Below are 26,576 nucleotides of genomic sequence, written 5' to 3'. Positions count from 1 at the left end.
AGGATGACTTGAATGATCATGAAAAAATAAGTTATGATGAATTACCAGAAGAAACCAACATGTTAGAGGATGAAAGAGAAAATGAAAAGGAAGGCAATACTGAGTGTGAAGAAGAGGAGACCATGGAGGAGGTCCTCGCAGATGAGAAGGCTCAACCAGAGGACACAGATTCAAGTACTGAAGATATAACAGGTGCTCCATCTAAATGGCCTACCAGTGTATCAGCACATGCATCAGTGTTACACATCTCCTTGTGTTTAGAGGGTCAGTTCACTCAAATTTTCTTTTCCTTTCACAAGTCTTGAAGATATTAGTTTATAAAATGCTGGAAATCTTGTGGAACCAAGTTTAAGCAGTAAAGCATTCAGGAGACTTGTGTGTTACATGTAAGCAAGATCACTTTCCATCTTCCTAAAATTAGGTAAAGGTGATGCCTCTGTGCCCTGGGTCATTTGCAGCTGGTGGCCCAGGGCATCGGGTTCTCCAGAGTGTTTTGACCTCATCAAACAAGGAGCCCTGCTCTAAAAAGAGAAACACTTTACATGAAATATCTGCTGACACTCAATTACAGAGGGACCATTTCTTCACTATAAATTTGTGATGAAAAGTTAAAGGTACAGAGAAAATGATTCGTGAAAGTTGTTTTTTTCCCCTTTCTGTCTGAAATACCTCAGATTTTGCATTATAATCCATGTGTCATCCCAACAATTATATATAATGAACTGCACTGACATGATTTTCAAACATTCATGGTCTTGTCCATTTTCCTAAAATTAGACAAAGGTGATGCCTTTGTGGCCTTTGTAGCTGAAGGCCCAGGACGTCAAACTCTACCAAGTTGTGACCCTTGAGATCTTACCAAATAAAGAGCCCTGTACTAAAAATAGAAAAATAAAAAGTTAAATGTACAGATATTGATCCTACATGTTGATCAAGTCTGAAATGGCTCAAATTTTGCATTATAACCCAATACGTGAGCCCCAAAAACATTAGACATGATATTCAAACATTCATGGTCTCCAGATGATGACCACCATCAGATCTCTGTTGAGTTTGCTTCCTGTTGTACTTTTTCTTGTTTTAAATTTCTTGAAACCATAAAACATAAAGTCATAAACTTTGTTTTATAACTACAGAACCAGTGAAATTCCTTTTTAACTGAAATTCTGTTTAGTGACAGTTAGCAAATATTAGCATGCTAATGCCAAATTAAGATGGCACACTATAAACATGTTTATGACACAATGTTTGCAGAATCAGTGTTTAAAAGCATGCTACCATCCTAGCATTAGCATGTAGCTGAAAGTAAAACTGAATAAGCTTTACACCTGATATTGTCTGTTCAAAAAGTACAGTCAGTGTTGCTAGCCTCCAAAATATCGTGCTAGTATGCTATATAGCCACAAAGCCAACGTAGCAAAATGTTTACAGGAACTAATATTCAGCATTTTTAATATGTCTTGATGCATTCTCAATCATCCAGGAAAGTAAATCTCCAAAAGTTGAATCTGTTCATCTGGACGTAGCGTTTTGTGGGAGAAACGTTTCGTCACTCATCCAAGTGACTTCTTCAGTCTCAGCTGACTGCAGGTTTCCCCAAACCTTATAAACAGTACATTTGCATAATGACTGAAACCAGCCCACTGAAGGAACAATGGGCTGTGAGGTCAGTTCCTTAATCATAATTATGGAAATTCCCATGACCATTGATCAACAATCACTGACCAAAACCCACTGATCAAAGAACACTGATCAATGGCCATGAGTACCATTCACAGAGAGTTGGGGAATGGCTGCAATCACAGCATTGTAAGATGGCGAAAGATGTACCCTTAGGCCCCCTCCTCGATTCAGAGATGGTCTTTCCCTTTTCACGTAAATGGCCTCCTTGACTCCGCGCTCAAACCAGCGTTCTTCCCTGTCCAGGGTGTGTACATCCTCATCCTTGAAAGAGTGTCCACTGGCCTGTAGGTGTAAATAAACTGCAGAGTCCTGGCCTGATGAGGTTGCTCTTCTGTGTTGTGCCATCCGCTTCGCTAGAGGTTGTTTGGTTTCCCCGATGTATAAATATATCTCCAGAGAGTGATCCGTATAGCAGAACGCTGCTGCAGGATTGCTCTCCCCCCACTTCAGGACACCTACACCAGGAGATGCCGGACTAGAGCAACGCAGATACTGAAGGACCCGTCCCATCCTGGCAACAAACTGTTCCAACTTCTACAATCTGGTAGAAGGTTCCGCATCATCCGGGCAAGGACAGAGAGACTCAAGAAGAGTCATCTATAATTGACTGAGACTCTCCTCCAGACACTCAATTCCTTTAACTTCCTTTAACTTTAAATATGTTTATAGTGTCCATTCTGTAAAATAGTCAGATGTCTATTCATATTAATGTACAGAATTCACCTGCTGCTGCTTCTACTGCACATTCACCCAATGTATATACTATATATTTTGTTCTCTCAAATATATTTATAATGTTATTCCTCTACCCCCCCCCCCCCCCCCCCCCCATGTTTTTGCACATGTCGAGGATCGTGTCAGGATACATTTCACTGTGTGTTATACTTGTATAACTATGCATGTGACAAATAAAGAACCTTGAACCTTGAACCTTGAAATCCTGGCAATCCTCCTGGCACTTAACAGCGTACACTATGTTACTCTGTTTGTGTCGGGGGACCCGATCCTTGGGGTGGACCAGTTTTTGGCGCAGCGTATTTTGGGGTTTAAAAGCCACAGAGACCCGGTGTTTAGAAAAAAATGGGTCTCAACTGTTCCGATACTCCTGACACATATGGGATCACTACAGGTTTTCGCCTGGGCAGCGGTTGTCCTTCTCTCCTGGATCGGCTGGAGCTTTCTTTAGGTGCCTTCCCAGCTTTGACAAAAGTCCAGCTGGGATAACCACATTTACTCAGGGCCTTCTTGATGTGCTGTTCTTCTGCCTCCCTGGCCGCTGTGTCAGTGGGGATGGTGTTCGCTCTGTGTTGTAGCGTCCTGATGACACCCAGTTTGTGCTCCAGTGGATGATGAGAGTCAAACCTTAGATACTGATCCGTATGCGTAGGTTTACGGTACACGTCAGCTTTTAGATGTCCCCCATTACTGATGGAAATCTCACAGTCTAAGAAGGCTAACCTGCCACTTTTCATATCCTCCCTGGTGAATTTGATGTGTTGGTCCACCGAGTTAATGTGATCCGTGAAATGTAGTACGTCCTGAGATTTGATTTTCACCCAGGTGTCATCCACATATCTGAACCAATGGCTTGGTGGTGTTCCAGGGTAGGATAGCAACGCCCTCTTTTCCACTTCTTCCATGTACAAATTGGCCACGATGGGTGAAACTGGGGAGCCCATGGCACACCCATGTTTCTGCCTGTAGAACTGACCCTTGTATGTGAAGTAGGTGGAATGAAGACACAGTTCCAAAAGCAAACACACTTGGTCGATGCTGAGAGTGGTCCTGTTGCTGAGGTTGGTGTCATCCTGTAATCTCTTACGGACATTTTTAATAGTTTAAATGGATTTTAATACTGATAAATACAAAAAAAAAAATGTAGAGCAGCATTTGTTTTTCTTTGTGATTTTACCTTTAAGTAAAACAGCAGCTTTAAGGAGACTGGCAGGATTCTTTTCCTGTTAAACCTGAGATGTAAGACACACCGTAAGGCCACAAGGTAGACAAGCCAAAACTATAACCAACTGCCCTGAGGGAAACAACGGGGTAGATGTGGTGCCCGCTGGTTTAGAGTGACTGAACCTAAAAGGAACTGAAGCAGAGACATGTTTTCCTTTACTGTCAGGTTATCTGACCCTTAGGCAATGACACCATTATTGTCATGGCTCTGGGTCCGTTGGACCCAGTATGTTGAGTTTATTATATTATGATTTGTTCTCGTATTCTCTTGTTGTGCTATTAGTGATTATGATGATGATTATTACTTCTGGTTTAGGTTTTGTTTTCTCGCCCTCATGTTTAGTTCAGGTTCCATGTGTTTTATTCTGTCTCTCTTTCAGTGTCCTGTCTGCATCCTCGTGTAGTGTTCTCTTGTTTCCTGTTTTATGGTGAAGGTCTGCGTCTCTTGTGAATGTGTTCAGTTTTACCTGTTGTCTTGTCTTGTTAATTACTCCCAGCTGTGTCCACCACCTGTGTGTAATCTCCCTGTGTTTCTCTGTGTATTTAAGTCGGGTCTTCTGTCTTTGTAGTTGCTGGTTCGTCTGCGTTACTTGGTATGTTATGGTCTGCGTCTCTCCGTCCGTCATTCTGTGTATTTCCCCGTGCCTCCCTGCATCTCTGTTTCTGTTAGTTTTTCCCAGTTTAGGTTTTCTTAGTTTTACGCTCATCCTCGCCATCTCTGTTGGATTTACTTTTGAGTAATAAACTCACTTGCACCAGAGCTGCCGCATCTTGGGTCCTTAATAATTCACACACGGCCTGCCCCGGCAATCCGTGACAGTATGAACCAGCCCCCATGGACCCAGCAGCAGTAAATCCGTCCGAGGAGCTCCGGGACGACATCATCTATAATGTGGAGATCCTCCTCGGGCTGTGGCTGGAGGACCCTCCGAAGGAGCTTCGCCGCGCCGTTGAAAGCCGGCTACAACGGCTCTTTTCCGGCCTGCCATGGCTAGTGGAGTCGCTTCCCCCGACCATGCAGGCCTTTCTCTACAACACGCCACACCTTCTCCAAGCCACAACTGCCTCGCTGCCCAACCCGCCGGATGTGGTTTTGCCCGGCCCGTCGGAGCCATCGGCGGGGAGAAAACGACGATCGCGCCGTCGGCGCGCCACCCCACAGCCGGACGTTCGGACTTCTAAATTGCCGGCTGTGGTGAGTGAGGACTCTGTTTCTTTTTCGGACTGTGGAACTGTTTATTCCGGGGCTGTGTTTTGTGTGGCAGAGACTAAAGTGAACAGCTATTCCTCTGCTCAGTCACCAGTGTCAGCTGCTCACTCGCTCTCAGCTCAGTCACCAGTGTCAGCTGCCCACTCGCTCTCAGCTCAGTCACCAGTGTCAGCTGCCCACTCGCTCTCAGCTCAGTCACCAGTGTCAGTTGCCCACTCGCTCTCAGCTCAGTCACCAGTGTCAGTTGCCCACTCGCTCTCAGCTCAGTCACCAGTGTCAGTTGCCCACTCGCTCTCAGCTCAGTCACCAGTGTCAGTTGCCCACTCGCTCTCAGCTCAGTCACCAGTGTCAGTTGCCCACTCGCTCTCAGCTCAGTCACCAGTGTCAGTTGCCCACTCGCTCTCAGCTCAGCTCAGTCACCAGTGTCAGCTGCCCACTCGCTCTCAGCTCAGCTCAGTCACCAGTGTCAGCTGCCCACTCGCTCTCAGCTCAGCTCAGTCACCAGTGTCAGCTGCCCACTCGCTCTCAGCTCAGCTCAGTCACCAGTGTCAGCTGCCCACTCGCTCTCAGCTCAGCTCAGTCACCAGTGTCAGCTGCCCACTCGCTCTCAGCTCAGCTCAGTCACCAGTGTCAGCTGCCCACTCGCTCTCAGCTCAGCTCAGTCACCAGTGTCAGCTGCCCACTCGCTCTCAGCTCAGCTCAGTCACCAGTGTCAGCTGCCCACTCGCTCTCAGCTCAGCTCAGTCACCAGTGTCAGCTGCCCACTCGCTCTCAGCTCAGCTCAGTCACCAGTGTCAGCTGCCCACTCGCTCTCAGCTCAGTCACCAGTGTCAGCTGCCCACTCGCTCTCAGCTCAGTCACCAGTGTCAGCTGCCCACTCGCTCTCAGCTCAGTCACCAGTGTTAGCTACCCCGCAGCGCAGGCCCCAGTGCTCCCAGCTTCACCCTCAGTGCAGGCCCCAGTGCCGCCTGTAGTCCAGGCCCCTGTGCCCCCAGTGTCACCTGTAGGTCAGGCCCTTGTAGGTCAGGCCCCTGTGCCTCCAGTGTCACCGTTACTTGCAGTTCAGGTTCCAGTATTACCAGATACACCCGTTCACTCCATGCAGGGAGAAGGCTTTATGTCTACGCAGTATACTTTTCAGGGTTTAGCCGCCGTTGGCACAGTTAGCCACTCCAGGGCTTCCCCAGAGGCTAGGTCTCAGTCCCCAGCCGATTCTGGACCCCTGAAGATTAAGCAGCCCCCTGAGAACCACTTCATGTCAGCGTTGCCTGGGCAGAGCCAGTGCTCAGTGCATTGTCAGTCGCCACTGTGTCAGCTAGTGGCCTCCATGACTGCTGGCTTGGTCATGGCTTCTGCTGGAGGGTCCGTGGGACCACTCCGGCCTTCGTCTCGTGTCTCCGCTGGAGGGTCCGAGGGACCGCTCCGGCCTTCGTCTCGTGTCTCCGCTGGAGGGTCCGAGGGACCGCTCCGGCCTTCGTCTGCTGTCGTCGCTGGAGGGTCCGAGGGATCCGTCCAGCCTGCGGCGCCTTCGTCTCCGGCTTCCACGCCGCCGCCAGCTGCAGCCTCATCGTCCACGCCAGCTGCAGCGCCTCCGTCTCCGGCTTCCACGCCGCCGCCTGCAGCGCCTCCGTCTCCGGCTTCCACGCCAGCTGCAGTGCCTCCGTCTCCGGCTTCCACGCCGTCGCCTGCAGCCTCATCGTCCACGCCAGCTGCAGTGCCTCCGTCTCCGGCTTCCACGCCGTCGCCTGCAGCCTCATCAGCTACGCCTGCTGCAGCCTCATCAGCTACGCCTGCTGCAGCCTCATCAGCTACGCCTGCTGCAGCCTCCGGGTCTTCACCCTCGCCTGCAGCAGCCTCATCAGCTACGCCTGCAGCAGCCTCCGGGTCTTCACCCTCGCCTGCAGCAGCCTCCGGGTCTTCACCCTCGCCAACTGCCGCCCCGTCTGGTCCGGCCTCCGAGTCTTCAGCGTCGTCTGGTCCGGCCTCCGAGTCTTCACCTTCCTTCAGTTTCACCTCCAGGCTTCACCTCCAGGCCGCTGGCCAGGCGCCATCACCGTCGTGGGCGGCCCCCAGACTCCCTTCGCCTGAGTCCCCACCGTTGCCTTCCGCACGGTCGGCCTCCGGACCAGCTCCATCACCTTGTTCGCCAACGACGACGCCATTGCCGTCCTCACGGCCGGCCCCTGGACTGTTTCCCAGTAGCCGCCGCTGCCTTCCGCACGGCCGGCCTCCGGACCTCCTTCGCCTGGGTCGCTGCCGTCCTCACGGCCGGCCCCTGAACTGCGTCCACGTCGCCTCCGTTGCCGTCCTCACGGCCGGCCGGCCCCTGAACTGTTTCCCAGTGGCCGCCGCTGCCTTCCGCACGGCCGGCCCCCTGACCTGTTTTGGCTCCTGTGTTGTCGACCTCCGGGTCGACCCCCTGAACGTTCTATGGACTCTTGTTGAACTATAGTTTGGTTTTGTGTGTTGATCTGTTTTCCTGTGTTCTTGGACTGTTTTCTTGTGTTTTTGGACTGGTTTGGACTCTTTTGCTCCTTGTTTTCTGTGTGGTTTTTTTTTTTTTTTTTTTTTTTTCGGACCCTCCTTCCTGGACCCCCTCCGCCCGCCCTGACCTGGTGCTTTGTCTTGTTGTGCCTTTTTGTTTGGGCTGTCGGGAGCCAGCCCTTGGAGGGGGGTACTGTCATGGCTCTGGGTCCGTTGGACCCAGTATGTTGAGTTTATTATATTATGATTTGTTCTCGTATTCTCTTGTTGTGCTATTAGTGATTATGATGATGATTATTACTTCTGGTTTAGGTTTTGTTTTCTCGCCCTCATGTTTAGTTCAGGTTCCATGTGTTTTATTCTGTCTCTCTTTCAGTGTCCTGTCTGCATCCTCGTGTAGTGTTCTCTTGTTTCCTGTTTTATGGTGAAGGTCTGCGTCTCTTGTGAATGTGTTCAGTTTTACCTGTTGTCTTGTTAATTACTCCCAGCTGTGTCCACCACCTGTGTGTAATCTCCCTGTGTTTCTCTGTGTATTTAACCCATTTAATCCCACTGGCAACAATTGTTGCCATTTTAACCCCCTATTACGTTAACAAAATTAAACATATTGTGTGTAGGGGAAGTCTAAGGAGTAAAATTCATGCAATTATTTTGCATGGAAAAATTTGGGATCAAATGGGTTAAGTCGGGTCTTCTGTCTTTGTAGTTGCTGGTTCGTCTGCGTTACTTGGTATGTTATGGTCTGCGTCTCTCCGTCCGTCATTCTGTGCATTTCCCCGTGCCTCCCTGCATCTCTGTTTCTGTTAGTTTTTCCCAATTTAGGTTTTCTTAGTTTTACGCTCATCCTCGCCATCTCTGTTGGATTTACTTTTGAGTAATAAACTCACTTGCACCAGAGCTGCCGCATCTTGGGTCCTTAATAATTCACACACGGCTTGCCCCGGCAATCCGTGACAATTATACCCATTAAAATACTAACATTTGTCTTTTTTAGTGCTCCAAATTATGCTGTGAGGAAAATGCTGACTCATAAGCTTCCCAGTATTTGTCTGACACTCATGTTAGCAATCTTAGAGAATTATGCATAATTTATTTTTGTCGTTACTGTGTCTGATTGAACTGAAGCTCATTTCTGTTTGTCCCCACAGGACAGGAGATTAAGAAACAGACAGCTCTAAAAGAGAACTGGATCCCCAGCATCGTCTGCAGCCTTACTAAAGATATCTACCATTATGTAGGGGAGGATATCGTTATTTATGAATCCATAGACTCTTTTGGAGCAATGATGTGGCCAGCGGTGAGTATTTATGAAAACTGTCAAAACACTATTGAAAGTGGACCTGTTGTACGCTTTCTTGATTTCTGTCTTATATACATTGTTACGGAAGCCTGTGAGCAAAAAGCTCAGGCTTTAGATTACTGTATTTTCTTAGTTTCAGATAGTGTTTTTTTTTTTTTTTTTTTTTTTTTAGTCTTGGAACAGTATGATGTCACTTAGAAAGGATACCCTATATATGGTCATGCATGTGGCCAATCAGAAGTGGCTTGGCTTAAAGGAAGGATGGCCTTAGAGGCAGAGCAGCTAAAACAGCTTGTTTCAGACAGTGGCTGAACCAAGGCCCAGTAATTTGTAAACTATAAATCATGGAAAGCTATTATAAAAATTACAGAAGTATACATAGTATGATCCTAACAGCAGGACCATACTCATTAATTTGATCTTGTCTGATCCCCCTCTGTCCTGAAGGCGTTGGCTTTGTGCTCCTTCCTGGAAAACAACAGGCACATGGTAAACCTGAAGGGAAAGGAGGTGCTGGAGCTGGGAGCAGGGACAGGACTGGTGACCATTGTGGCCAGTCTGCTGGGTGAGGGTTCTCACACAATCTGACACAAAGCATGTATATGCAAACACGCAGAGGCACAGAACATTTCACAAGTCTTGCAACACCACAATGCCCTTGTATCGCTGTAACGATGATGTATTTCTTCATCATCAGGAGCTTCGGTCACAGCCACAGATTTGCCAGAGATGTTAGGGAATCTCCGGGCTAATGTGATGAGGAACACCAGAAACCGCTGCAGACACACGCCCCAGGTGGTTGCTCTGCCATGGAGCTATGACCTGGAACGCACCCACCCATCATCGGTCTACCACTACGACTACATTCTGGCAGCTGATGTGGTCTACCATCACAACTATCTGGGTGAGCTTCTGGTCACCATGAAGCATTTCTGCAAACTGGGAACAACTCTGATCTGGGCCAACAAGGTCAGGTTTGAGTCTGACTTGACTTTCACTGAGAACTTTAAAAAGGCCTTTAACACAAGCTTATTGGCCGAGGATGGAGAGATGAAGATCTTCATGGCAACAAGTAGAGACTGAGAGGCCAAAAAGGTGTGGATAGATTTCCTGAGACGCTCCCATGAGATAAGCCATTGAAGTGTACAAATTGCCAGCAATTCAAATGGCTCCATTGAAATAATCCAGTGTTTACCAATGCTGCTTTGAGCTTGAACTAAAATTTGTTACCTGCTGTTTTATACATGTTGGTGGGGGATAAAAAAAAAAAAAAAAATCTGAGGAGATGAGTGTGAGTTTGGATCTGCTTTGGCAGTAAGGTTTGGGGAACAAATGTTCAGATACCAAATTCAAGGCTGCTGAAAATGTGATCAGTTTTGAAAATAATCGCCCAAAATATGCAAAATCATCTGCCTTCTATGGTGCAGTCCCTTTCTAGACTCATCAGACACTTTCTTGTGGGTGCATGTTACACTGGTCGACAATAACCATCATATGGGAAAATTTTCTGTATCATGCTGATAACACACATCTTGTACACTTTTGTAGAGTTATATTACATCCTCCAACACTCTACACTCATATTTTGTAATTAATACTTAAATAGAGCCGATACACACTTACCTACCACTTTATTAGGTACACCTTGCTAGTACTGGGTTGGACCTGTTGGGTTTTTTTTGTTTTGTTTTTTTCTTCAGAACTGCTTTAATTCTTCATGGGATAGATTTAAACATCTCTCAGAGATTTTGTTCCATGTTAACAACAACCACTCTGAGATTATTTGAGCTTTGGGATATTGTGGATTATCCTGATAGAAGCTGCCATCAGGAGACGGGTACACTGTGGTCATTAAGAGTCAATACTTAAGTTGTGTTGTTAAAAATATCCTCCACACCATTACACCACCACCACCACCACCACTAGCTTAAACCATTGATTCAAAATAGGATTCATGTTTTCATGTTGTTTACATCTCATTTTGACCCTAAACATCACAGCAGAAATCCAGACATTTTTACAATCTTCTATTGTCCAGTTTTGGTGAATCCATGTGAGTAGCCTCAGTTTCCTGTTCTAGCCAACAGGAGTGGCACCCGATGTGGTCTTCTGCTATTGCTTCAAGGTTTTGCATGCTGTGTAAAAATAGTCAGTTTACGGCAGATGGCTTTGTTGTTGCTTAGACTTGAACTGTCATATTAAGATGACTTTTAGCCATCTTTTTCCTCAGATGGTAGAATAAGAGGCAGACAAGAAGCTTGGGGAACAGAAAAGACACACAACAACAATAAATGTAGGTTGGAGAAAGGTGTATTAAAGGCACCAATTTTGTCTATTAGAATAAAATGATGTCAGCAACTGACTGGATTGTGTGATTGACAGTTTCTCAGATGTAAAGATTTTCTCTTAAATATACTATGTTTGGGATAAAACAAATCATCTGATCAGGACTCACTGGGCTGTGGGGTACGGAGGGCCATAAGTGCCACAAGGAATTAAATTAAACACACCATTAAATAACTGTGAATAATTAAAATTGGAAGTAAACAAATGTGTCAATTAATCAAAATTGGGAATAAGTCAAATATTTAATCAATAGAACGTCATTTAAATAGGAAAAAAAATATTAAATGGCTTAAATGAAGCAAATTGAAATTGAACTTTTTTTCCCCAATTTTAAGTATTTATTTTATTCATTTTTGGCTCTCTCTGCCCTCCATAGTAAGTATAAAAGAAGCTATGAAATGTCTTTTTTTGGCATGTCAGCTGTACCGCTTTTAAGTCTCTTTTGCTGTATGTGCAAGTGATGCTCAGTGAACACGTGAATTGTTCCAAATATTTTTATTCAGTGTCATTTTTCTGATTGTGACTTATTCCATGTGACCACAAAATAGTGACAGTAGCTCGGGGTCTTTCCCACGTCATCAAGGAAGAATAGGTATAAAATAATACTAAGAGCATACAACCTTATCTCGTAACATTCGATAAAATATTGGCATTTACTAGATTTTATGACTATAAATATAAACACAACCATAAGAAGCTTTTCTGAAGTCTTTCTCGACACCAGCGGAGTGAGAGCAACGGATATGAGAAGTCTGTTTGGTGCCATGAAGTGGACGGTAAAGTCCTGTGGTGAACGTTAAGGCCTTTTTAAAATTATTTTTAAAGTGAAACTGTCATTGGCAGCGTGTAATTGTTGATAGCAGAGCCCTGAATGCAACATCTGTCTGAAAAACAATCCAAAACTCCAGAAAAAGGAGAAAAGAGAAGATTTAAAAAAGAAAAATGGATTCCAGCAGAGAAACCTGAGACTGCTGCTGAGAAGCTAAAAACAGAAGCATGATTTGTGACCACCGATTCACCCCCAGAAGAGATTTTTCTGCTCCCCTTGAGGACAAGAGGCTCGAAAGCAGCTGCTTTTACATTCGTAGGCATGGACCTTCCACTTGAGAGACGTCTTAAAACAACATCAGGGAAAGATGAGACCATAAACAGTCACAAAATCCACACCGGAGGGTGGGGGTTCATCTTCACATGTGGGGCGTGACTCCACCATCACCACCTCCTCTCCGATATGGTTTACGCCTTCATACATGCAGCGATGATTAAACCAGCTTAACATGGAAAATCGTTCTTTGGTTAAAGTGATGAAACAGAAATCATACTTTAAGTTCTATGGATTTAAAGAAAAAAGGGGAAAAAAGAAGATCTGTCCATGTTAGATACGTTCTTAAATACAACTCTTTGAAGTTTTGCTGAACAGCTTCCAGAAGCATGTTGTGAGGTTTGTCTATTTTTAGAAGCATTTTTTCCATCTATACCGTTTTCTTATGCTTGCACGAGGCAGCGTCGACCATTTACACATCACATCGTCACTACATGAAGAAAAAGCATGCACAAAGCCTCAGAGCCGCGCCTATTCCAAGGTAAGGAGAGGAAAATAAAATGTACATTAGCTGCAAACCTCACTCAATTCTCACACACGCACTGAAGCCCTAAACTTTTCAGCAGATGAGCATCGTGTATCATAAACTCTGAGCTCTACTCAGGCACCAACCTTGCCTGGATTATTTTGAGTAGAGAAACATGTGGCACATGGCAAATGTCCAGACCTATGACGTTCAAAGAAAAAAAAAAAAACACCACAACTTGCAGAAGCTGTAATTTAAGGTCTGTGTAAATTAGGTGAATTGGACAAAAGCACTGTTATAGTCCTCAAAAGCAAAAAGCAAAAAACAAAACTTATGCTCAGCTCCCCTCTAAATGGCTTTCGTTACAGTCTCGCTGGGAGAAAAGTCAATGTACACAAAAACACCCTCACAAATAAAATTCACTCACAGACACGCACACATGAAAACAACGTCAGAGGATACCGTTGGCGATTAAAAATCATTCAAATAGAAACAAACTGAAAATCCGCTTCCACAAAACTATGCTTCCTCATGCATATACTCAAAACACATCGATTAGAATAATATTTTTGTGTTATATACCTATTGCATCTTAATATTCTGTAAGTTATGAGTGTATGTACATTATTTTATGACACTGTGTACATGTGCAACGCGTGACTGCTGCACAGAAACTTGTCTTAACACTGTGTGAAAGTTTCACGATGAAATCAGATCCGAACATCCTACCGCTGCCCGCGTCTGCATCGTGATGTTAGTGAGGTCTGTTTTAGGTGGCTGTCGAAGGCGGCGGTGACGGCCTGCTGATACGAGCTTCAACGCATCAGTCGACACCACTGAAGGTTGATGGGTGAAAGCGGATGAGCGCCTCCTGTGGTCAAATCCTCCCCCTACGACCTGCGTTTCATCCCATCAGAAAAGGTTAAGGTACATGAAGAAAGGCACCTCAAAACTGTTGTGTGTTCTGAGACAGACAAGAATAAATGGTAGCTTTAACCCAGGCGGGCTGGACAATCAAAAAGAAAAGAAAAAAGGGAGATTGAGCTCTGTCCGTGACTCCCTTTTAACTCATGGATCAGGCCCAGTGTGTCTGCACATGTGCAGCAGCGAGTCCTCAGTCTTCTCTCTGAAGTATAACAGCAAGCTTTGAGCACTCAGTTTGTTTTCTTAGCTAATAAACGGGGTCGTGGCCCTTTTGTTTTTTTACAGTATTTACACCAGACAATGAGGTTTTTCATGTGAAATGAAGTCCAGACAGCTGAGAATGGGGTGGATGTGAATGCCTCCAAAAATCTGTGGATGACAGCAAAATAAAGGACGACGACTGAGCTGCAGGATCAAGCCCACCCTGGAGAAAGTTCAGAAGAGTTCAGCTCTTAAAAACTAATTTATTGGTTGTTTTTCTTGCTGAACAGCCGAGGCTGCTCGACAACATGTTTAAAGGTAACTTCAGGATGAGCGTGATCCCACCGCTTACGCTCGCCGTCATCATTTATTTTGGTGTTCATCAACAATTACATTTAAAAAAAAAAAAAAAAATCTGAGGAGGCAGCTGGTTGGTTGGATGCATAGACCATGTGACCCTGAGGGACATGATATCATAGTTGTCATGTGATGGGACCGTGGGTGGCCGTGCTGCCCGAGCATGCATGCAGGTGTGTGCGCGCCTGTGCCTAGAACAGCGTGTAGTCGGCGGGGTACATGACGGGGAGCCAGTTCTCGCTGAAAGCAGCGCAGTGTGTCCATCCGAGGTGACGCATGAGCTGAGGAACAAGAAACAGAAAAAAAAAAAGAATAATTAAAAATCACTGCAGTGAAAAAGACGTCATTGTGTGCTGGCCGTCACTGCTGTTGTACCTGGATGGAGTTCTTCATGTTCTCCTTGCTGGGCTTCTCCTCCACCATCTTTGAGGCGTATTTTAAAGCCCGCCCATACATCTTGTTCACCAGAGCGTGTTTATATGAAAACATCAACACCTGAGCAGCCAAGGCAAAGAAACAGAGAAAGAAAACTTTAGCTATGACCCCAAATCTTTAAAAACAAACAAACAAACAAACAAACAAAAAACATAAACACCAGTTTGACTTCTCTTACCTTGGACTCCGTTAGCTCCGCCCACTTCTGCACCTCCCAGAATGTATCCATCAGGGCTTTGGAAATGTTCTGCAAGATGTCATCAGAGCTGCTGGCCGCCTCCTCTGCAGGCTCTTCAGCCACCGTCTGCCCCGTGGCGACAGCCCCAGCGCCATCCTGCGACGCGGGGGGCAGGAGGAGCTGGTCGGCCAGAGCGCAGCCCTTCCTGCACAGGGCGTCGAGCAGGGACGACTTCTGCTTCTCCATGTCGCTGAAACACAAATATTACCAGAGGTCAAGAGCAGCACGGCTGCGTTAAGCCTATTTTTTTTTCTAAAACAAATTAAGGAGCCTAAATTCTAAAATGTACTTCATGTACAATTAAAAAAAAAAAAAAAAAGGCTTGTGCTTTTTACTTGCTGCACCTCTCTGTAAATATTTCTCCCTCCAGAACTGTGAGCTCTCATCTATGATTAATCGCCCCACCAGAATTCACAAAAGTCACAGCTGATGATTTAAACTTCTTCTCTCTTGCCATTTTAACATCTCCCTCTATAAAGATTAGCCTGAGCGAACCTTATTTATATGTTAATAAAGATGTGGTTTGATGACCATCAGAATAGTTTTTCTAATATGTAATTTTTCCTAGTAGGTTTTCAATGGGTTGAAGAGTTGAGCTCTTGTATGAGCTACAAAGACAAACTAAACTAATAAAAGGTTTGATGTGTGGGACACCTTCACAGGGGTTCATGCTTAATCTAAACAGAAATATTTAAAACTAGTTTGTGGTATTAACGCTGCTCCTTGGTGCGACATACCTCTTGATAGAAGCGGCGTCCGGCCGTGGGTCCGTCTTCATGGTGAGGTAAACAGCCAGGGCTGTCTGGTCGATGCGGGAGATGACGAGGTCTGCTGCTGACACCACCTCCTTGAGGCGTTTTGCACGCTCCTTAAACGCAAACAACAAAAGAAAAATGACTGAGTCAACACGGTCGCACAGTTTAAACTCCCTCACATGACTCCTGGCACATTCTCCGTTCCTCTTTCACCTTTTCCGAGTCCAGCTGGTGTAGTCTTTGCACATGCAGTGGCAGGTAGTCCGCGTAGTTTTCCATCAGTTCGTCATAAACAGCGCTGGAATCTAACCTGAACGGCAAAAGGTGACACACGGATGAGCGAGAAATGAAGCCAAGCTGAAGCGTTGGCGGACATAAGAGATGAGAAAGTGCACACACTTGGTCATCCACTGAATCTTCAGATCCCTCATAGCTTCTGCAAACTCGTCCTTCACGTCTTTCTCCTTCTCTCCTTCCTTGTCCTTCTCCTTCCCTCCATTCTTTGTTTTGTTGGGAGCAGGAATTAAGTGGTAGAAGACGGGAACGACATCCTGCATAAATGCACACACACGCACAAAACAAACAAACAAACCGGCTGAGTCGAAATAGAGTCATTAAACCTTCAGCATAATCCATCATCATGATCCCAAATTCTCACCCTCTGCTTACTTAAAGCACCAAAATCCTCCCGTTTCACTGATTTTTTTTTTTAATTAAGAAAACAAATACCCAGTTATAAAAGTTTAAATTATAACTAAAAAGATAATTGTATTGACCACCAGAAAACTAACTACTCTGTCGAAATAACAATGCATCAAAGAACAGAAATACTGACATGCTTTGAAATGATAAAGCAGAAGTAACAAGTCCTAGCTTAAGGTAAAGAGTAAGCCATTTCCAGATGGTAGGAGAGCAGTGGACGCTCTGTTGTACAGTGTTTCTAGCTCATCCAGTACCTTTTTAAACTTCCCTTGTCGTTTTGCTGAGGCCTGCCCCTGGTGGTCAGAATAACACACAGTAAGGAAGAGACAACACAAGCACACCAGAAAAAAGGATTCTCTCTTTATTTCATCTTTCATCCTCACTGGCAGACTCGGAGAGTCCGCACACCTACCTGTTGCTCATTAAACGTGTGGTCTTAGATTTAAATCTAAACACATCTGATCTACTCATTTCCTTTATTCCTTCAGCAGGGAAAACTGAATGCAATCAGTGCATTATCAGAACTATTTAAAAACATCTACAGCAAAGTGGAAAACACTGATCTGTAAATGGCTGCTAGAGTTCAAACTGAAGTCTTTTGCGCCGGAGCCACCGAGTAAAGCCACAAACACACAAAAGCTTAAAAAAAAATTAAAAAGAAAGAAATTAAAAGGTGATTCATGAAGCGGGTCTTCAGAGAAGTTAAAGTGAGCGCTTGCAAACTAAGGAGAACCAAGACAACAGGCTCTGCAAATAAAATATTTGCAACTGTGGCAATTATTGCAAACATCCCTCGGGCCCAGTCGTAAGTAGCAAATCCCCCTCACATTAATTTAGTTGGGAAAAAATCTTTTTTGTCTTTTCCAACTAAAATTTTTCCCAATGTTCCAAACAATCGGACTCAACTGTATCCAATGTGTGAGAGAGCTGGCATTTACCACATTAGACTGATTCTGGATTGAAACAGAAGTATAAACGAAGCCAAATGAATGAGAAAGAAAAATATCAGGCTTCAACTTAAACAGGACAGCAAAGAACAAGTCTGGTTTGTGCGTGGAGGGGAGCAATCGAGCACCGGTGTTTTCTGATCCTCAGGACTGCGAGTCCTGCCGGCTTCACATTAAACGCATCCAAGTGAATGCTTGGCAGGAAATGTGAAATCCAGCACGACTTTGGGTCCTGATGAGCAGGACCACATATTTCTTTGAAGTATCGAAGTTCACAAAGAACAAAGCTACTCACAGCTTTCTTGCCATACTCGCTCTTGGGCACAACGAGAGAGCCTGAAAGGTAGCATCCTGGACTCGTTCCCTTCGGGATCCTGTAAACAAAGTAAAGGAAGAAAGAGAATAAATTCAGAATTATAAATATAGACTCACATATTTTCAAGGTGAAGTATTTTCACACTGGTTTGTGGTCCTGTTTTGAAGTCTAGAGATGATGATGATTATCATCATGGTTAGAAAAACCTGGTCTGGTCTGATTGTGACACCACATGCTCACTGATGAGTTGTTAGCCAATGAGCTTGCAGCTTGATACCACAGAGAGTATCTGTGGTAGCTGAAGTGGATGAAATGAAATGTTGCGTGTAAAGAGCAACCAAATCTATTTAGAGACCAAAAATAGTGCTGCGGTGCAAGGCCACAGGAAATAAAGAGTTTTGGAGCATGGATATGCAGACTAAATATGGCTGGCCCCGGGTGGGTTTGACTCACTTGTCATCTGGCAGGCCTGTGACGTAGAAAGGTTGTGTGGCACCCGGGCACAAGGTGACAGAGTTCACCTTCTTCTTGGCCATGAGGGCAGCGCGATGTGTCTCGTAGACATCCAGGCTGAGGGTGGTGGAGAGACGGTGAGAAACCACGAACGGCAGATCCTTAAGTCGCTCCAGCTCACTGGACTGCTCGTGCCGGACCTGCAGCCGGACAGTGTAGTCTCCCTTCTCCAGCTTTAAAGAATACTGTAAAAATAAAACAGATTTCTTTTTTTAAATCCACTTTCCCATCATCATAAAGCAGGTACAACCTGCAGGTATGAAGGAGCGGTTCAGAAATGCGTGTACAGGTATTCCTTGTGGCACCGTCTTCATGTGTACCTGGTGTGGATAGGCGTCGCCGGAGCCCAGCAGTCTCTTATTCTGGTCAAACAGCATCCAGAGCTGACTGTCAAACTCTGACTCGTACAGCAGCTCACACAGCATTGGGCAGCTGGGTGTAACTTCTCCACTTTTGGGCTAAAAACAAGCAGGAGAAGATTATACACACACGCAAAAAAAAAAAAAAAGCTACGTTTTCCTCTTCATATGCTGTGCAGGTGGTTTTACCTGGTGAAAGCTGTAGGTGAGCACGATCTCATAGAGTTGTCTGTTATCAGGCAGAACATCCCTCATCCCCAACGCTTTTATCTTCGAACTTAAGGGCCTACAAAACAGACAATGGGCTCAATAAAGGAGCTACAACTAAAGTTAGAACCAAATTGTGCACACCTACACTCACCTCAGAGGCTGAACCCACGACTTGAGGGTGATAGTTGGAGACACTTCCTCGTATCTCAGTGGTGAAGACACTTCGAAACTCGTCACTCCCTCCGAGGCATGCTGCGCAGACACAAACGTGAGTCAGAAAAGAGACAGAAGAGAACCGATACGGTCTGATCGGCGTCGTATTTCCTGCTGTTTCTGTTCTCTTTGTTCTTACTATGTGCAGGGGTGACGGAGACGTGTTGAGTCCGTGGAAGGCGATGGTGTAGTCCACCGTGACGTCACCCAGGCTCGCCCACCAGCGTGCAATGCAGAACTCTACCACTTTACCTGACTGGAGAAGAGATTAAAAAGCACAGTGCTTATCCACACTGTTGTTTTTCCACATCATAATTTACATGTTGAATCCAAGCCAATATAATATAAATATACATACCAGAACAGGGAAAGCCTCAGTTAGTGAGCCTCTCTCCAACAGCGACGAGAACTTGTAGAACTCGTTTGCTCTGTAGGCTTTCTGTTTGACCAGGTGCACCGCATGGAGAACAAACTTTGACGAGACGTCTCCCGAATGAGACGTCAGTGTGACCTCTGCAGGAGAGACAAGAACAGAGGTTAAAAAACAGAAGAAGATGATGATCATGATGAGAGAGAGGGTGAAAAACCAAGAGGTTCTGAGGTGTGCGCAATCAAGATATCCACTATATGGTCAAACTTGTTGGGCCACACCTCTTAATCGTTGAGGTGTTTTCACTCCCTTTGCCACAGGTATATAAAAAAAAAAAAATCAAACAGCCAGCCGTGCAATCTACCTCTATAAACATTTGTGAAAGAATGAGTCATTCTAAAGAGCTCACTGAATTCGACTGTGGTGCTGTAATGGGATGAGCCCGCTGCACCAAGTCAGAAATTTCTTCCTTCCTAGATTATATTGATTTGGAGATTATGTAGTCTTTGGTCCTGTTCCATGTATTTCCATTTGAAAATAGATGTAACGATTGAGAATTGGATCTGTCTATGACTCCTCATCAGCTAACAACTTGGGAATGTGAACTAAAACTTGCAACCAAGCCCAGGAAAGTGTTCCCCGTGTGCTGTTCTGTGCATATTTTTTTATTTTAACATTTCCTCTGCAGGGAGAATGGTACTGGGGCACAAAAAAAAAAGCTGATACCTGCAAGGCACCACTAAATTGCTGTGCACAAATTTGGAACCAACTATAGGAGTGATCCCGCAAGACCAAACCATGATGCTTCCCCATGGAAATTAGTCCAACTTCTGCTACTTAGGGTTTGGCTAATGTGGGCCAGTTCTCTGAAGGGAGGCAGATCAGGCCCAGCATTAGCACAGTGTCAGTGGAAAACAGTAAGACACTGACCTGCCCAGGTGGCTCCCTGAGGAACAGTAATGAAGTGGCGTCTGATCTGGCCCGGTCTAAAGTGGACGTCTGTGAAACACACCTCCTGATTACGACTATCTGTCACTCTGTAGGAAGAAAGAAGATCCATCAGACAGAGAAACACACAAACCTCTTATGCGGAGGGGGGGGCAAGCATGTACTGACTTACTTGGCAGGGATAACAACTGTGATTGGAACTCTGAATAGTGGCCCACAGTTAGAAGCTGCTGTATCATACCCACACACCTGAAAGACAAATTTAAAGTGAACGTAAGGGCACACAGACAGATGAGCTCGATTGTTTGACTCATTCTCCCCTTCGCGTGGTGCCCACCTCTGTGTAGTGGACTCCCTCTCTCAGTCCAACAGGGTCGATGCGGACGTTAATGTGACGACACTGGTTCATGAGCTCAAGGTGGGAGGGGCACTGGACCCACGGGGCAGCGCACGTGAGCGCCAAGTGAAGCTGCAGGTTGATTCGCTCAGAGTTTCCTGTGATGGAAGAAGAAGATAGCTACATTTTTTTTTAAAGAACAAAAAAATAAATAAATAAATAAACACATGATGTATGAAAGTACCTGTGTTCTCTGGAAAGATGGGCTCAATTCCTACTCCGTGATCAGTGGGTCCAAGAACGTGGGCTGGGTCCCTGAGGTAGATGCCTCTCTGTGTTCCCACACTTACCGAGAAGCCTAGGTGGCTTGTGGGTAAAGAGGCGTGCTGAGTGAGGTAGTCTAACGCCTTTTCCACCTGAGAGGAAGACAAAACGATACATTTGTTTAACATCCATCAGGGAAAGAAATGGCAGAATATCAGGTTGAAACTGTTACAATCACAGTACCTGGATTATTCCGTGGCCCTGTGCAAACACCTCGATGTCATCAACCTTCAGAGCAGTGTTTTCCAGCGCTCTTCTCACAGCAGGAGCTGAGGGATGGATCCCATTCTGCTTCAATCCTTTTTCACAAAACAGCAAACACCAGCATCAGCTTTGAATTCACACACATTTCTCTACATACAGCAGGCCGAATTATCACATCTCACTGGACCCACCTGAGAGGACTAATGCGATGCCGCCACAAGCGTTCGGGGATGACATGGATGTGCCGTTCATCAGCTGGGTACCACGAAGGGTCCAGTTGGGCACGGATGCAATGGCACCGCCAGGGGCGCTGATGCTGACCCCCAGGGCCCCGTCGGTGCTGGGACCCCTCGATGACCAGGTGTACTGGTTCGGAGGCAGCTTCTCCCTCAGGGAGTATTCTGCCACCATCATGTCTGGCGTCACGTATGCGCCAACTCCTGCAGAATTAACAAAGCAAAAATGAAACCAAGCATGGCTGAACAGATGTTTTGATCCAGAGGTTATCAATCCGTGGTCCAGGACCCACTGCAGGTTAAACAGTCTGAGAAGCATTGGTTTCATCCGAGCGTGTACCTATAACACTGCTGGTGGTTCCTCCTGGGCAGCCGACTGTAGTGAGGCAGGGGCCGTTATTTCCCGCGCTTGACACAAAGATCACGTTGTGTTTCTGCACAGCTTCAGTGATCACCTCACAAATCCTCCTGTAGGACAAAAAGACAGCGACGAATGATTAACAGTAAGCAGCGAGGAGCAACAGAGGCAGCGCCTGCTCTCCAAGTACTTACCCTGAATTGGGCCAGTGTGTGGCCTCCCCATAACTGTAATTAACCAGGTCACACTTGTAGTTGATTACTTCAATCATCTTTAAATGAGAGACAAATAAAGAATAAAATGGTGCAAACATACACAGATATTTTCTTTAAATCTATATTCTCAGGACTTTGAGGAATATACCGCGCGGATGAGCCCTGTGCCTGTTTCCATTGTGCTGAGGCGGGTGTCTCCAATCTTCAGAGCCAGGATTTGGGCACCCGGGGCCACACCATTACGTTCGGGCTCCTCTGGGAAGTAGCCTGCTGCGATGCTTGCCACATGTGTCCCGTGAGCCCCTTTAGGAGCGCACAAGCAGCATTAGATCATGTGTGAATACCGTGTGGACACATTATGCCACCCCACTCTTACACCCAACACGTTTTTAAACCGACTATTAGGCATATTAGGAATCTAATACGCTGGGATGGCTCACCTCCGCTGGTGACTATGCAGAGCGTGTTGCCGTCATCATAAATATTAACAGAATAGTTAAGCATCTCGACAGTTCCTAACGTGGCGTACTCATGTGACTCTCTGTATGAGCTCAGCACAGTGCACTGGGACAGGTCTCCGCACTCTGAAGTGTCAACTACAGCCCTAAAGGGAACAAATCACAACAGGTCACAAATAGATTACTGGTAAACAAGGGAAGGCTGTGAAAAGAAGGGGTAAACAAACAACAACAAAAAACTGTAAGGACACAGAAGGGGAAGGAAAATTAAAGGTGGCCGTACTTCCATGTGACGCCATCGTGCCAAAGCACACAGTCATATACAGGCCCAGGATCACTGTACTTCTTTTCTAGCGATGCCAGGAGCTCTGACTGACACTGCAACTCTTCTTTCTGCAACTTCTCAATCTGCGGAGAGACCGAAAGATGAGAGATACAGCTGAGGCATCCCATGCTAGTAAAGGGTGCCTAACTACACTCAGAAAATGCAAGAAATGAAGCTCAATACGTTAGATCCTCTCACATTCCCTCCTTATTCCTCTTGGTGATAGCAGCTATTCTTGCTGCTCCATTTTCTTTGTCACTTCCGATTTTGATCGTTCAAAATTGTTTATCACCATTCTTGTTCAATAATCAGCCCACAATCCCACTTCTTTAAAAGCATTATTTGTGCCATTCTCACTTTCAAGTTCTCTCCTCCAGCTCGCTCTATGAATTTATAAATGTACATATTTTCTAACATAAACGTTGCCTTTTTCTCTCAAATGACCTCAAGGGAGCAGGTCTGACCTGTGAGGGGTTTGGATGAGCGAGGTCAAACTCTTCCGTCTTGCGGCAAACCTCAGCGAGTGCTGCTCTGTGTGGCGGGTCCCACATCTTCTCCTTTCGCTCTTTCTAGTAGTCAAAAACCACAAAAAAAAAAAACAATAACTCTCCAACACAACACACAGTCTAACATACAAGGCAGGAAATAATCTCAGCTGAAGAGCTGTCAACAGGGACACTCCAATTGTGTTTTTCCCCCATTCATTCACCATGTGAGTGTATTATATGAAAAAAAGCTATAAACTCGTTACAAAATTTTCCAAGTATGGATAATCAATTCAGAATAAAGGTCAAATCCTATCAGTTCACTGATTTCAGATAGATTTTCTATGAGAGGGAAGAGGACAATTCAGCAGGTTTTTTTTGTTTTATCGCCAAAGCTGATTGAAGTGTTGAAACATCAGGAAAAAAGGCCTGTCTGTGACTCAGGTGTCCAGAAGCTCCACTGCCATGAGTCTTTTGAACAGTTGCTATCATGTCCAAGCTTAATTGTCCACGTGTCAGGAGTACTGGGCTTTGTGCTCATCAAAAAAAAAAATCAACACTGTGTCAGACAAAGTGAAGTAATAATGTCACCTCTTCCTACCTGTACTCTTTCTTTCAGAGCCTTGGGGAAGAACTCGTAGCCATTTTTAACTCCAATGCGATACTTCCCTGATGGATTGACCCAAGCAGGAGGGACCTGGACGACATTAAAAAAATATGCAGTGTGAAACAGATGAACGAGAGCGCCTATAAAGGAATGTTTTTAATGTTTGTGTACATGGATATGTTTATATACTGACCTTGAGCGTTCTGCCAGAGAGGCCGGTGATTGTCCCATCTTTAGGCTCCGCCACGGTGGTCATGTTCACATCGCCACTGCCTGTCGTATCGATGATGTCAACAATCTTTGGCTTCCCCTCAGTTGTGACCTAAGAGAACAAAAAAAAAATATGAAAGAAATCAGCAATCCACTAGAATACAGACAGAAAAAGGTGCACATCATAACCAGTATCTTACATTGAATGGGGAGGGGGATATGGACAGCAAACTAAATGAATCGTCATCCATAAATCAGCTAAGTAACTCAGCCGGTCTTGAGTAAAATGATACCTGAAAAAGCTCAACGTGCTTTTTAACATGAGGATTTGTTTACTACCAGAGAAGCAGTCAGTTTCAGTCTCAGCCCCTCAAGCATGACTGAAGCAAGAGAACAGAAAATAAGCTCATGTATTGTGAAAGCTATCCAGCTAGACTTACACATGTGCACTGAAATAGGCAGGTTTAGAGTAACATGTAGTGTTTAACACTGTATTGGTCGGCTTATTTTTTTACGTTGTGACTTGGCAGTGAGGATAAAGTTTCACAGTTTACGGGCCACTTATCAAAACGCCAAATACGCTTAGTTTACTCTGCCTTACTACTATTAAGCTAGCTACAACATCCAGTCAGCATGTAAGTCTAATAATGTAAACACTGGAATAAAGGGGGTAAAAAAAAAAAAAAACACGAAAAGAATTCAGCAGCTAGCTTCCAGGCTGTCATGCTAGCACACATTTTAACTTACTGGCTAACTGTACGCCAGACTAGCACGGAAATACACTCTGACAGCAGGGGTAAACACACACTACTAGCTGCTTTGCCTTAATTTGGTTGTCATTGTGGCGTTAAAGTTAACTATTGGTGTATCCACAGATGCTAAGTATCTAGCTAGATGACTAGCCGCTGCCGTTGTATACCAATGAAGTGAATGAGTCGGCCCTTTAGCTTCGCTAGCTTCCGCCAACTAGGTCGTGGCTTAACACGAGGCAGCCGGTCAGATCTACCTGCATGCCGGGGGCCCCGGGATCCACGCCGGTGTCGAGGATGGCGATGAGCACCCCTCGGCCATCATACTCGGGGAACCGGGTGAGGTAAGAGGCAGCGCCGGTTTCTTTTTTGGGGAGCAGCCCGTGGAAGGGGAACGGCTCTTCGGTAGAATGAGCAGCCATGATCGGAAGAGCGACAATGAAAACAAAGCAGCGAAATGGGGAAGAGAGCAACAGTACGCGTGTGGGACTGACGGGGAGGAGAGCTAGTTAAAGGGGCAGTGCTTCCAGTAACCCCCAGGCCAACAAGCAGGCCTTTATCAGCCTGTTAACTTATCTGCTTTAGTCTGGACTGGGTTTTTTACTGTCATGTGAACTGTCTGCTGGCTGGAAACCAAGATGTGTAATTGAGCAGTGTATGACTGCATGAAAGCCAAGAGGTTTCACATCCTTGATAACATCCTTGCACACACACACAGAGGTGGCTGACTGATCAAACTCAGAGGTGTATCAGCATCTGCAGTGTGTGCAGAAAAGTTGATTTTGTCTTCCTCACGCTGTTATCATTTTTGTGTTTGTGAAACGTCATCTCTATGTCACCCTGAGCAAAGGTCTCATCGGCCACCTGTAGAGGTGAGCAGGACTTGTACGCTGTCACATGCATCTTGTAAATCCTGGGTCATTAGTGAACAGTGGCACTGGGTGGTGCTGTATTACCGCTGAATGTTTGCTGCAGTTACATATTTGTGCTCTGTAGGAACTCTGAAGGCATTCACTGCACAGTTTATCCTCTCAAACAGGTTTATTAAATCAAGTCTTAATGCATCAACATGCACCCTTAGGAGAGTAGCTGCTTGAACTAACCACAATCCGAGCGATTTTAATAATGCTTTAGTGCTTTGTGAACTGAAGGCAACAAAACCATCTGACAGCAATCTGTCATTTGTTGGCTATGGATGCAATGTATGCACATATACATTTTTACAATTTTAACTCTGCGTAGATAAGAGAAAATCCTGAATAAACAGCACCCGGTTGTTGTTTTTAAAGTCATTAAATTTGTGAAAGATGGATTAAGGGCTATTCATATTTTTGCACGTGTTCTTTATTAGTTTTTCTGTAATGTAACCCCGTTACTAGCCAACAACAAAATTGCTGCTCTCTATTTTTTTTCTCACACATGCAGTGCTGAGAATAAGGAAGAAATTAAAAGTTAAAAAATGAAAGTTTTATTTGTCTCCCTCTCACATACCAAATGACATACATTCAGATTTGATTCATCCTGTATTCATAGAGCTTTTATTTATCTTCTCTCTAATACCAGGATTAACCTTCCACGTCAATCGCCATCTGTACTGCTCAATATCATGTCTTTCTCGCTCAACTTATAGCACATCGATTCACATATCTAGACTGTAGGTTAATCTTTGTGGTTGTGCTATAAAAAAAGGGGGGGGGGGGGGGGGGGGGACAAACCACAAAAGGGAGGGTTAGTCTTTGTTATTTTAGGTGTGCCAACGCCCTCAGATGCTGTTCTTATGCCTGGTTTGCACGTAAAAAACTAACACTTAGCATCCTTTCACTAATCTGCCTTTAATCAGCATCTGTCTACTCTTCCTCTTTCTGTCAATGGCTCGTCGTTGTCACATATGAACACACCGAGTTAACCACACTCCTGCAGTCATATTTTGTTGTCACGAACACGATGCATATACTATATATATATATATATATATATATATATATATGTATATACTAGTTTTTTCCCCTTTTTTTCTGTTAATAAAATCG

At 45.2% G+C, this 26,576-nt stretch overlaps 2 protein-coding genes across 3 annotated transcripts; one reads left to right on the top strand and one right to left on the bottom strand.

Annotated features, from left to right (window-relative positions):
* Positions 1-59: 59 nt before the first annotated feature.
* Positions 60-12,793, top strand: LOC100690019 (protein-lysine methyltransferase METTL21C). Its single transcript, XM_019359282.2, has 5 exons — positions 60-174; positions 4,209-4,235; positions 8,485-8,633; positions 9,084-9,201; positions 9,334-12,793. The coding sequence occupies exons 1-5, from the start codon at positions 60-62 to the stop codon at positions 9,717-9,719; spliced, it is 795 nt and encodes a 264-aa protein (XP_019214827.1). The 3' UTR covers positions 9,720-12,793.
* Positions 11,770-25,072, bottom strand: tpp2 (tripeptidyl peptidase 2). Of its 2 annotated transcripts, XM_005466879.4 has the most exons (29): positions 24,804-25,072; positions 23,781-23,909; positions 23,582-23,677; positions 22,960-23,064; positions 22,454-22,578; positions 22,153-22,316; positions 21,861-22,015; positions 21,692-21,768; positions 21,480-21,607; positions 21,095-21,343; positions 20,883-20,998; positions 20,620-20,791; positions 20,376-20,533; positions 20,211-20,287; positions 20,021-20,127; positions 19,079-19,233; positions 18,860-18,976; positions 18,659-18,759; positions 18,487-18,583; positions 18,259-18,396; positions 17,879-18,123; positions 17,405-17,483; positions 16,417-16,455; positions 15,860-16,011; positions 15,674-15,770; positions 15,443-15,573; positions 14,646-14,895; positions 14,408-14,527; positions 11,770-14,313 (listed from the first exon to the last, which is right to left on the bottom strand). In XM_005466879.4, exons 1-29 carry the CDS (start codon positions 24,966-24,968, stop codon positions 14,224-14,226), a joined length of 3,834 nt encoding a protein of 1,277 aa, XP_005466936.1. In that variant the 5' UTR covers positions 24,969-25,072; the 3' UTR covers positions 11,770-14,223. The 2 variants fall into 2 exon arrangements, with proteins under 2 accessions (XP_005466936.1, XP_003445764.1); XM_003445716.5 differs by lacking the exon at positions 16,417-16,455 and having other exon boundaries at positions 14,197-14,313.
* Positions 25,073-26,576: the final 1,504 nt, after the last annotated feature.

This window comes from Oreochromis niloticus, linkage group LG1, assembly GCF_001858045.2.
Source record: "Oreochromis niloticus isolate F11D_XX linkage group LG1, O_niloticus_UMD_NMBU, whole genome shotgun sequence".
Taxonomy (NCBI): domain Eukaryota; kingdom Metazoa; phylum Chordata; class Actinopteri; order Cichliformes; family Cichlidae; genus Oreochromis; species Oreochromis niloticus.
This window is presented reverse-complemented; position numbering and strand designations above follow the sequence as displayed.

Excerpts from the sequence above, each read along its gene's own strand:
- tpp2 (XM_005466879.4), bottom strand. The coding sequence starts at position 24,968 with ATGGCTGCTCATTCTACCGAAGAGCCGTTCCCCTTCCACGGGCTGCTC. Across the intron at positions 22,016-22,152 it reads CTGCATAGTCACCAGCGGAG|GGGCTCACGGGACACATGTG; the intron begins GTGAGCCATCCC and ends GCGCTCCTAAAG. Across the intron at positions 18,760-18,859 it reads CTCCGTCACCCCTGCACATA|CATGCCTCGGAGGGAGTGAC; the intron begins GTAAGAACAAAG and ends GTGTCTGCGCAG.
- LOC100690019 (XM_019359282.2), top strand. The coding sequence starts at position 60 with ATGTTAGAGGATGAAAGAGAAAATGAAAAGGAAGGCAATACTGAGTGT. Across the intron at positions 175-4,208 it reads ACCAGAGGACACAGATTCAA|TAGTTGCTGGTTCGTCTGCG; the intron begins GTACTGAAGATA and ends CTTCTGTCTTTG. Across the intron at positions 8,634-9,083 it reads GAGCAATGATGTGGCCAGCG|GCGTTGGCTTTGTGCTCCTT; the intron begins GTGAGTATTTAT and ends TCTGTCCTGAAG.